The 11,582-nt window shown below is 42.3% G+C and overlaps 1 protein-coding gene across 2 annotated transcripts in view; it reads left to right on the top strand.

The window, feature by feature from the left end:
* Positions 1–10,928: 10,928 nt before the first annotated feature.
* The window catches only part of LOC119379577 (far upstream element-binding protein 1), a 61,537-nt gene continuing 60,883 nt past the window's right edge, over positions 10,929–11,582 (top strand). For both annotated transcript variants that reach the window (XM_049412024.1, XM_049412023.1), the window contains exon 1: positions 10,929–11,080. In XM_049412024.1, the coding sequence (XP_049267981.1) occupies positions 10,982–11,080 (99 nt within the window). In that variant the 5' untranslated portion in view covers positions 10,929–10,981. The remainder of the gene's footprint in view (positions 11,081–11,582) is intronic.

Genomic DNA, 11,582 nt, shown 5'->3' with positions numbered 1-11,582 from the left:
GAAACAATACTGCCGAAAGTCTGCACCGTTCTATATGCACAGTATTGTAGTATTTGTGACACATGATAACACATTTTACAGGCCATGTGTCTGTACATTTAGGGGAGATGCTACTTGAAAAACGCACAGTTTTACAAAAGTTAGATTTTTTATTTTTACTTATTTTGTCAGGTTGAGTTTCCCTGCTTTCATGACGAAAAAATTACACCATATCCCACTAAAGGCAACCATGTGGGGATGAAGCAGCGCATGGGTCGACTTAAAGTTCCGTTCCTCGCGGGCACCTTGCCCGATGTTAACGTGCCCTAGCAAGTGGAGCACACCATGAATTCACTGTAGTTGCTGTTGCTGTTACTCGTCCCGAACTCTTGTTGGAGCACGCCACGCAGGTTCATCGCGCGTCTGCAGAATCTCGTTCAGCAGAATTCAGCGGTTTGCAGAATCTTGGCATGCGCTAGCGCGTGCCAGCGTGTTCTGACTAGGATACAATGCGTTGGTTCATCGCGCATCTGCAGAATCTCATTCCCCGATGCCATCACGTGATTGCTGAGAGAGCGTAAGGGGGACAGGCCACAGCGTCTTACCCAGCCCCTTACACAGGCCCAAACGCGCTAGCGCGTGCCAGCACACATGGTTTTGTCTGCGTTACGCCAAGCTAGGACAGTATACGGCAGCTCAGGCCCCTTAAGTGCTCTGCACGTATCATTAGGGAGCTTTAGCTTGTAACCTTTACTTCTTTACGTTACCGTGTTACAGGATACCGGATGGAATCTGCGCATGCGTGAACCTTTACGGAACGTAAAGGTTTACGGAACGTAAACTACTCGCCTGATAGGCTTTACGTTTACGGCCCTATCTCGCAAATCCACCTTCGTTCGTGGCTACTCGCGATATCCACTTCACGGAGACTCCAGCCGCCGAGTCAAAATAAGCCGAAGTGCGAGCGCCACTTACGATCACCTTATTTCAGCCGGATTACCGAGGCTAGAGCGATGTAGAATACCGAATCTGCAAATGTGAGAGGCCTAAAGATGCTGACAGGCTGGATAGGTGGCGCCATCTAGTGGGGCCAAGGTGTACCAGGCGAGCACAAAATTGTTATTGCAGAAACATTGGGCATTCTACTCCCAATGTAAATGCCTTGCAGCGGCATTATTACGAATGAGTTGCCTTTTTAATAATTTTTTCCCCTCAAGAACACCAAGTGAAAACAAACGTGTCCATGATTGTGGTTGCGAGAAGCGTCACAAGATGTCGACACCATCGCCGGGTAACCTGGTATTGCTACACCCCTTCGCTTATACCGGGATACTGCACACGCTAAAAACCTCTCTTATGATTTTGCCGCAGCGTAATTCAATATTATCTAAATTAAATGCTGTTATCATCACCATTTAATTGTTTGCGCCAACGTAAAGGTTTACGTTTGGGCAGCTAAAAAACTACTAAAACTCGAGTTCCTGTAAAACGGTAAACGTAATCCGGTAACAGTAATGTAAAGAAGTATACGTTACAAGCTAAAACTCCCTATTATCAAGGCGGTCGAAGAACAAGAGGAAGAAGATTTCTCCTTGGCGCGAGCGCATGCTCAGATGGCCATGCTAGGTGGTAGAAAGGGGACAGTCGCCAATGGAACTACAGACACAGCCCCGAGCAAAAGCTGCTTCGCATCTAAAAAATCAAAGATTTTATTTGAACTGGAATAGGGTTAAAATCGCGTATGAATAGCACAATGTGGCTATTAAAAACTGCATGAACATTGTCTAGAGTCTCCTGGCTGACATCGTATGACTGTTCGCCATTGCAATTCATGTGAGGAGTTCACCAAGCCACATGCTCACAATAACCATCATTCCCAAGCTCTCATGAAGGAAGAAATAATTTTAAAAAGCATATCAATGCCACATAGACAAGCTTTAAATTTTACATTTAAAATGAGTTTTTCTCAAGATGCAATTTTCGGCAACTTCTTCAGTTTGGACATGGTGTTTTTGGTACTTCTGATGGTCGGATCTGAACGAAATTTCCCCCACATATTCCTTAACACATGAAGAGTGCCGTTCTCTTCTTCAAATTTTGGTATCGTGATATAATTATGAATTTCAAGTTAGTGATTACTAGGGACTGAACATTTTAAGACTTCTCAGATTCTAACTTTTCACGTGCAATGAGATATTTTGCACACACATTTTTTTGTGAGTCTTTGACATTATACAGTTGATGTGGAGGAATATGAGCCATTTATGGCTCATAAATATGGAAGTTTAGCGGGAGAAAAATGGGTGCAAGAAGAGTTACATTTTACACATTGTCATGATACAGAAGAAACATTATGCAACTCACTATAAAACTGATTAGACATTTGAAATTAGCATAAACAACCATGTAAACAACAAAAATTTCATTGTCCTAGACTATATATTAAAAATATCTCAAAACCTGTCTTGGGTCCCTTGAGAGCACCGTAAATGCATCACGTTAATAGAAGATGAGCTTTGAATGGTTCTTACTTGACTTTAATATAAAACACCTTCAATCACACAGAACCCTAGCTATTGCTCAGTCTACACAGTCACCGTTCACATGCAGATGAACAGATGCATTCAAATGGTCATTCAAGAAAACGCTGAATGTCACTGCTTCAACACCTCTTTGCCGCCGGTCTCCCTCTCAGCTCCCATACCCTCAGGCCATGCTACTACATACTACTTGACACTCCTGCGTACTGCACTTCTGCGTATTGCAGGCAGTACTAACGTTCCCAGTGCACATATTGATCTCATTGGTACAATGAGCATGCCTACAGGATGGGTGTTGTTTTGATACGTGTCCTCCACAAGTGTGCTCTTTCTCAGCTTTAACTTGCATCATTCATATCTCAAAACTTGCACAACGAAAAAATTTTGTCCTTTGTAGCTCGCAGTGTCTGATGCACCGTTGCATTTCAGATAATGAATTAAGTTACAAGTGTTTTTCTGTCAATTTTGTTTCCCATCCTCACACCTTGACCTTCATATACTGAAATGCCATCTTTAGACGTTTTCTTTTTTTTGATTTATTATTGCTGGTGCTTTAAGTCGTGCAAGCATGCTAAAGCTAAAAAAAATAGTGGCAAGCATGAAAGAATTTTAAGTAATTTGCTGTAATAGTGTGCTTGTTTCTGTGAACCAATCCGAAATTTTACTAAGGAGATCGGACACATTGTGACATCACAATACAGTGACTTGACATTCCTGCGAGTGATTGTTGCAGCTAACACATGCGAGCACAACTGGGGAATAGAAAAACAGCACTCTTGTTAACTTTTTTTTTTTTGAGCAATATCATCATATCTATAGTTATACTAACAAGAGAGATCATAACATCACAACATTGTTGATGAAATGAAGTCTGGCTATACACTGGACAAAGTTACAAGGTGTTGTGTGTAGGGAGCATTTTACTGCAAAATTATTTGAAGATGGGTTCATTATCGAGAAGATAAGCGAAAGTGAAATGTTTCTTTGGCATGCTTGCCAAGACGGGAGCTTCACTGTCGACATTCTTTTTGACTTGTGCAGCATGCATCCAGTAGTGGCACTGTGTATTTTACATTTGTACGACTAAACGAAGTAAGAGTCCAAGGTCAGTTAGGTTGCAGGCAGTGACAGCAGTGACAGAAGCATTTGTGCAAGCGACCTCGACTACAGTTGGCAAGTGTGGCAGTTTGGGTTAGTTGGTCATTCCCGACTTCGTATACCTAGCACACAATAAAGGAGGACAAAAAAAAAAAAAAGAGAGAGAGAGAGAGAGAGAGAAAGGCATAGAGCGCTATGTGTGTGTTTGTCTTTCTTTTTTGCTGTTCTTCCATGCACTATGTAATACAAAGCCTGGATGGCGGCAGGGAGTTTCTAGAGAGAAAGCGCTTGCAGGATTTTCTAAAAAATTTACAAGCTGTTTTCGTGCCGTGCATTGTGTTCATAGCCTTGCAGGCAGGATCATAAACACTTGATCTAGTGGAAAGAAAACAGCGCGAAAGGCGGAACACCAGAAAAAGGAAGATACAAACTACAGCGCTGTAGCTTGTGTCTTCCTTTTTCTGGTGTTCCGTCTTTCGCACTGCTTTCTTTCTGCAATGTCGTACCAACACGCCCAAGCAACCACTTTAACTCGATCTAGACGTCTATATTTGCATTCATTATAAAAACAGCGCAGCAACACGAGGACAGAATGAAAGAAACAACGGGCCAGTGCCCGTCCCGTTATTTCTTTCATTCTGTCCTCGCGTTGCTGCGCTGTTGTTAAAATGAATGCAAACCAACTTGCCCAAATTTCCGTTCTCTAAAGTCTATATTTGCAATGCCGAAATCTGGTGAGGGGCTCTTTAGCTAGCAAGTTAAAACATTGTAGAGCAAGTGTTGTTTCATGCGTAATATGCCTGAGGCAAAGTTTTTACAAGTCGGAAAATATGTCAACAATTCTTTTTTAAAAAGTCTATACTGTTCTGCAGATGGGTCATGCGTGCAGAAAATTGCTAATGTTAAGTATGGCAAAACTCGTGCACTGTTGACGGGGATGCATAAGCAGCTGTGCACACTGCACTCGATCACATTGCCTGCACAGTCCGTGCTTAGATGGCAAAGGTGCTTTTTTTTTTCCCCTTGCTCTATAAGCAGCAGCAAAGGCAAGCAGATGCAGCCTTCACAAATAATGTTTTGGGTATTATTTTTTTGGTTGGATGGCTCGACTATGTGCAGAAGTGGTATGAAACAGCAACATGCTTTTAAGCTTAAATGAATTTCGCGTGGCTTTTACAGGCTTTTTGCCCATTTTTTCTGTATGCTTTTTGCTTACACCTTTGATCGATGCTCACTCACATGCAAGTAAATGCTGTTGTGCATGTATTTCACGTTTTTTTTATGGTTCTCATGTTTCACGTATACACTACAAATGCTTTCGCATGCGTTTTTTTTTTTGTCAGTGCTAGTTAGCCTATCTTTGTAATGCTATTTATGACTCATTGGGTCACTGTTTTCAGTATGTACTATATAGTCGGGTGCAACTTTAGAAGGCAGCGGTATTTTCTCCTCAATGGTGGGTGAACACGAGCCTGCACCAGTTGGTGTGCATTTTACGCTGACATCATCAGTGGTACTATTTCTTTAGTAGGCAATTGGCGGTCGCACAATGGTCATCTGGGTGGGGCCTCTCCTGCCTTTTTAAGTTGCATCCAACTATAGTTGGCAAATATATTTATGATTATTCACTTTTTGTTGGCATTGCAGCGGGCATTTTGGACTATACCCTTGCTTGTTTTTTTTTGGTAGATGGTCAGTTGTCACAATGTCTACAAAAGACAGAAATAGCCAAATGTATTTTCTGACGTATATTTTTTGTGGAACGGTGACAGATGTTGAACAGATGAACTTTATTGTTGATCACAGACCGGTGGAGGTTGTATGAATAAATTTACACCCATTGGATGGTACAATTTCTTCTTTTTGAAAGTGTAAGCGGGGGTCGGAAGCTTTCCACCATTGTGCATTATTGTTTGAGAGCCTCGATGTATGTTTATGTTATTAAAAATTCACCTCGTACAACTCCGTGAGCGATGATTGCAAGTTCTTCCCTTGCCCCATTGCCTCTAGAGAAAACAGAGAAGTAGGACATATTAATGCTTCAGTATGCTGCCACCTTGCTTGTTGCACTCTCTGCCATCGAAGGTTTTAAGGGGGGACATGGCTTGTGGAGAGATTTACTGTACTTTGTGTCCAAACCTGATGAAACGAAGTAGACTTGTTAAGTTTTGCAAGCTGATCGCAAATATGCAGTAATTTGTTTGTAGGTGCAGTGGTTTATGAGATACTCAAAGCTGCCTCTCTATTGTTTTCTGGAGACATAAAAGGAAAACCGGCCACAGAAAATGCAATATCAAATAGCTAGATACTACAATATGCATTAAGTGCAACGCTGCAAAAAGTTTTCAGATTGAATCACAACTTGTCATTCTGCAGATGAAAGAAATCGATGTTTTTACCATGACTACCATAAAGAAAAAAGAAAATCAAATTTTAAAATCTATGAGCAGGAAAATTTCTGCTCTCAGCACTTGTGATACACGGCTTGGACTTTGTGAAGTATTTACAGCCCTAGCTGTTCTAAATCATGAGATATCACTCAGACAAGCTAAGTAAGTGACCCAATACATTTAACGTTCAGCTCGTACTCGTTGCACGATCTAAACAGCAGATGAAATACTGATCTTATAAGACTTTGTTGGGCTTTCATGCGAAAGAATAGCTGTAATCTCAATAATGTAATAAAAAAACTTTTTTTTCTTTGATGATTTTTGGTCTCCACAAGCCATGTCCCCCCTTAAATGACAATGAACAGGGAGCTATTTCACACTGTGCAACGCAAAAGCCACTCTGGCGAATATTAATTTGTCAAGATTAATGTCCCAAAGCAACACTGTAGTTATGAGGAATCCAGTAAGTGGAGGGTGCCGTATCAATTTGTGACCACATGCTTTTTTATTTTTTTGACATGCACCTATATCCAAGTACACTGCAGCATTTGTTTTTGCATTTGACCCACACTGAATCCTGCTGAGGATATGCTCACTGTGTACTGGTATCAAGTATGGAATAATCTGAGTCGAGGCAATTCTTTTCTTTTCTGTTATGTGTCAAATCAACATGCAAAGTCTTTACCTTTTAGCTTAGCAATTGCCTGCTTACCAAAGCTTTCTTCACAGAACATAATTCACCAAATACACTGCATTGCTTGTGTGATACAAGAGATGTGCTAGGCTGCACAGAACAAAGCAGTCATTATGATGCTAACATATGACTGTCTGAATGTACAAATGTTTGACACTCAGAACGTACTTTAAAGGGACCGAAAACCAATTTTTATGGTACCTGTTTTCTTTAGCGCAACAGAGAGCTTACAGGTTAGAGCGTCTAATCCAATGAATGAAAGGGGGATTTTAAAGGCTCGTTTTTCTTTGTTAGACACAACATTAATGAGAACTAACAGACAATCAAGCCAAGGAAAGTATAGGGATGTCATTCATGTAATTCTGATACAAATGAGAAGAAACTGAAGTGGGCGAAAAGATAACTTGCTTTCTTTTTTTATCTTTTCGTCCGCTTTAATGTCTTCTCACTTATATCACAATTACTACGAATAACATCTATACTTTCCTTGGCTGACTGTTTTTAGTTCTCAGTAATGAATCACGGAATGGTAACGTGGACTACGCCGTGAAACATACACATTCTAAATGGCCAATATGCGGCGACTATGAAGTTGTATACACACAACATGTTGCAAGCAGTGGGAGGCGAGGGCGAGAGCAGTTCGTTTTTGTCTGCAGTGCTTTGCTGTGCATGCGTGCACACCGTGCGCATGCGCCACGGCTCAACATGTTTCACTAGTTGCCGCGAAGGCTCCTCGGTGTGCAACTCCTTTTGCCCCGTAAGCAACACAGAATAAAGCAGGGATGGAATAATAATACCTACCTACTCCAATTTCGGGCACTGATTGTGGTGTGCATGAAAGCATCAGACTATGTACAGCAAAGTCAACGACTCCATAATCCAGCTTGAAGGCTCTTCTGCTAAACTCGGCAACTTTTCTTGGCAACGAAGCGAAGACTACAGAGCCAAATTGCGTGTATCCTACCGCCAATGAATGTAGTTCCACAATTGCGTCCGTATTTTCTCTACGTAAGGTATAAAAACTACTCCTTTTTTCTATGTGTAGCTCTTTTGGACAGGACGCAGCAACACCAGTAAGATACTTTTTTATTTCACTTTTTACGTTGTTACTTTGTGTTTTTGCATGCACTAGAAAGTTCCGCCTCTTACATGTGCCTCAGACGCGAAGTGGCGTCTGCGTCGGTTATGCAATGCTGATTGCACGGAGCCATCACTTTCCACAGCGGTACGAGACACGCGCCAAGCCGGACTACTTCGCGTAGGCGTGCATGTAAGAAGCTGCGCCCCATAGCTTTCCCTTCACTGCCAAGAAAACATGTCCGTGAGTATAAGCTGCGCAACACACCGTTTCTTTTTTACTTTTAAACACGATTGAAAATATAATTCATTCCATCGCGAAAAGGATGCTGAATCTGTCACTATAATTCACAGTCTTTTCATTACCACAAGGATCTAATCACACATTCTGGCCAGTTGTCAGTCCCTTTAAGCTCCACTGCTGTACAATCTCCTGTCTTATCATGAGGACTGTAATGGGATACATTGTTTCAGAATACATGGCATTCCATGTATTCAATAACTTTCGTACTTACAGAGCTTATATTTGCAGTATTATTCTATAAGGGCTTTGTGTCCAAAACATAAATAATAATATCTGGGGTTTAACGTCCCAAACCACGATATATTATGAGAAACGCCGTAGTGGAGGGCTCCGGAAAATTCGATTACCTGGGGTTCTTTAACGTGCACCTAAATCTAAGTACACGGGCCTCGTACATTTTCGCTTCCATCGAAAATGCAGCCACAGCGGCTGGGATTCGATCCCGCGACCTTCGGGTCAGCAGTCGAGCGTCATAACCACTAGACCACAGTGGCGGGGCTGTGATCAAAACATATATTTCGATTTTTTTGTTATGTTTACCCTGTGCAGAGTAGCACTGATGTTCTCATGAATTTTTTTCTTTTTTATATTTTTTTGTTTTGATTTTTTGATACTGTTTGAAATGGATCTGTTGTTTGAAATTAATACTGTTGAAAAGACCAATTCTTCCTCCATAATTTGATACCCTGCACTTTACCGTTAATCAATTTCTGACAGGAAAAAAATATTTCCTGGACTACCCAAAAACAACCGACTTTTCTGTGGTCATGAAAGTGTTAAGCAGCATAATTTCATGGCCATCAACTTATAAAATGAGGAGTTGTGCCCAGAAGAGCCGTGAAAAGGTGTTGGGTACAAGAATGGTGCACTACTACACTGAGAAAGAAATGGGCTATGTGACTATGTACTACTCGCATGAGAAAATCAGCCATTTGTCTCCTGCGTGTTCTTCCACAAACGAAGGGCCCCTTCATTGCCACTGGAATCGTGTGCAGTGCGTACTCAAGAACTGGGAATATGGGCTAGCCAGAGATATTCACCTTGGAATAAAAGTGCGAGGATATGCTGCACAGCTCAGGGACACTTTTAGACTAAGTCGCCAGTTTTTTACAGTGATTGCACATGAAGCAACAACAAAGGCAAGAAGGCACACTTCGCACATGCCGACAGCCTGGTTAGCACAAGTGTCAAATGTAGTGACAACCACTGGCTCTCTTGAAGTTGCTTGCTTTGTCGCAAGCATTTTAGACACAAAATTCCTCTATCCCTCCAGGCAAAGCAATGTACTATGGCCTTCAGATTGACAAGTAGAAAAACCTTTTTGAGTTGTGTGATTCTATACCTAGATACATCTTTTTTTCATACTCCAGTGCACGCCTACAACATTGACAGTGATGTCCATAAGTGAAGTATGCATCATTTGTCATAGAAAGCATGGATTATATCAAGGGCCATATTTTAGTTGGAGATGTCACCATGATGCTTTCAGGGCTGGCTGATTGAGGAAAGGCAGGCAACCAGACCTTCGGTCATTGGACATGCGAAATTCTACGTTACGCAGAGTGACACTGAAGGTGATCGTGTCAGAATAAGGCCCCAGATAGATGCTAAATTTTCCAGCATGGACGACTACAATTTACACCTGCCAATAGGGCAAAAGCGATGCACGGCATCAAAGTACCCGAGTGTTCTGCGCTGCCTCTTTCCTCGAACTCTCTGAGCTGCTTGCAGTGTACTCTGTCAATAAAACGATAATATCAGCTCAGCAGAAGTCATTATGACATTGTCTCCATGAGTCTACATTATCATTAAGGAAAAATATAATGAAGTTGCCACTCCACAGTTAGCACACCCAACACAGCAACATCCGGCAACCCTTCCAGCATGAAAACAGCCTGATATGTGGGGAAAAAAAATGTGACACAACACTGTTGTGTTGTGGATGCCCGCATTATCTATAAAAAGCATGAAAGGTATGTTTGACTTCTCTTTTCTTAGCTAATTCTTAACCGTCTTCGGCCAAGTCAGTCTGCGCAAGCAGATTTTTGAAAGAATATTCCAACGATACTGCTAAGGTTCCCCTGTCTGATAGATAACAATATACATATAATGCCTACGCAATGATTGCAGCATCTACAGCCATAAGGGCGATTTTACTAGTTAAAATGTTAGCATTGGGACAAAGATTCGCTTTAGTTCATTTGAAATTACACGAGCGAAATAGTGAGATCGCCGGAGGTTCACCGCGAAGCGGCAACGTGTGTTACTGGCGCTCCAGTGCCAGGGGCTAACCACTGACACTGTCAAAATGGTGAGTAAAATGCGCATCGCGAAACGCTGGACGTAACTTCGGCAAATTAAATCATTGCGTGTGGACGAAACGCTAGACACAGCCTTATGACAACTCGTGGACATTAGTGTGAACAAAAGACCGCTCATGTGCCCCTGTCAACGCCGAATTACGTATATTGCTAGCATATGAGTGCGACAGCTGCAGAAAACGGAATGCACACATGAAATTGACGCTCACTTGCCTTGGTACAAGAAACATAAACGATTTTACACATGTGTAGCGTGAACCGGACTTGCACAAACGAAACAGCCGCGCACGCGGGGCAGGATGAATTAAAACGCGCTACGGTACAATTTTTACTCGCTACAAAAAGTTTTGCAAAATGAAATGTAATCATAACTATAACTTAAACAACATGTTATAAATGTGTAAAATTTGTAACCTAGGGAATGAATTTTTAAAATATATATTTTTGTTGTGTTGTAGTTGCAAGGCGACCAATCCGCCTCGATCGTTTCTCGCCTTTTTCTCTCGGGTTTTCTTCCGACGTGGATTAGCAGATCACGTGACAAATGTACAACCGCCATATTGAGGTCTTGCAGCATGTCGGATTTTACCGCGGTTGCGCCGCCACAATCAAATATTTCTAGTGGGTACGATCCTAGTGCAGCGTTCGCGGATGCTGTGCAAAGAGCGCGACAGGTGAGTCCAAAGACCATTTGACCTATTTTGAGATATTCCGCGTAAAAAACTAGTTACTGATGTTGGCGTTTCAGAGGGGGGGGTCAGCTCATTGTCTCCTTGCTGTAGGCGGCATCGTGGGGTACCGGGCGCTTGGCGGCAGCATATAGCTGTGTAAAATAGTGTCATCCCTGCGTTTTTGCGCTGCCGCCGCGTTCGAAGTAGTCGAGTTTCGTAGAAAGATTCGGTTGTGGTTATTTCCTCTACCGCAGTAGCAGGATTACTTGGGCGGCACTGTAAGCCTAACGGGTAGCCGGTCATTGTGCGGCATCCCGACTCGGGCAGGGGACACGCGGGAAGGTTTTTGTCCTGCTCTGGGCCATGTATTTAAAACTGTGCCGATCGCGTAGACAGACAAATAAAGACTGTTGTATGCGCTCTAAATGATGCCCGGTCTGCAGAGCGCTTCTTCGTAGTTCGAGGTTTAGTGATGGCCGGCATTATCTGGCGTGGTTTGATGTAG

The sequence above is a fragment of the Rhipicephalus sanguineus genome, chromosome 1, assembly GCF_013339695.2.
Source record: "Rhipicephalus sanguineus isolate Rsan-2018 chromosome 1, BIME_Rsan_1.4, whole genome shotgun sequence".
Taxonomy (NCBI): domain Eukaryota; kingdom Metazoa; phylum Arthropoda; class Arachnida; order Ixodida; family Ixodidae; genus Rhipicephalus; species Rhipicephalus sanguineus.
The sequence above is the reverse complement of the archived record's forward strand: the minus strand, read 5'-3'. Positions and strand labels throughout refer to the sequence as shown.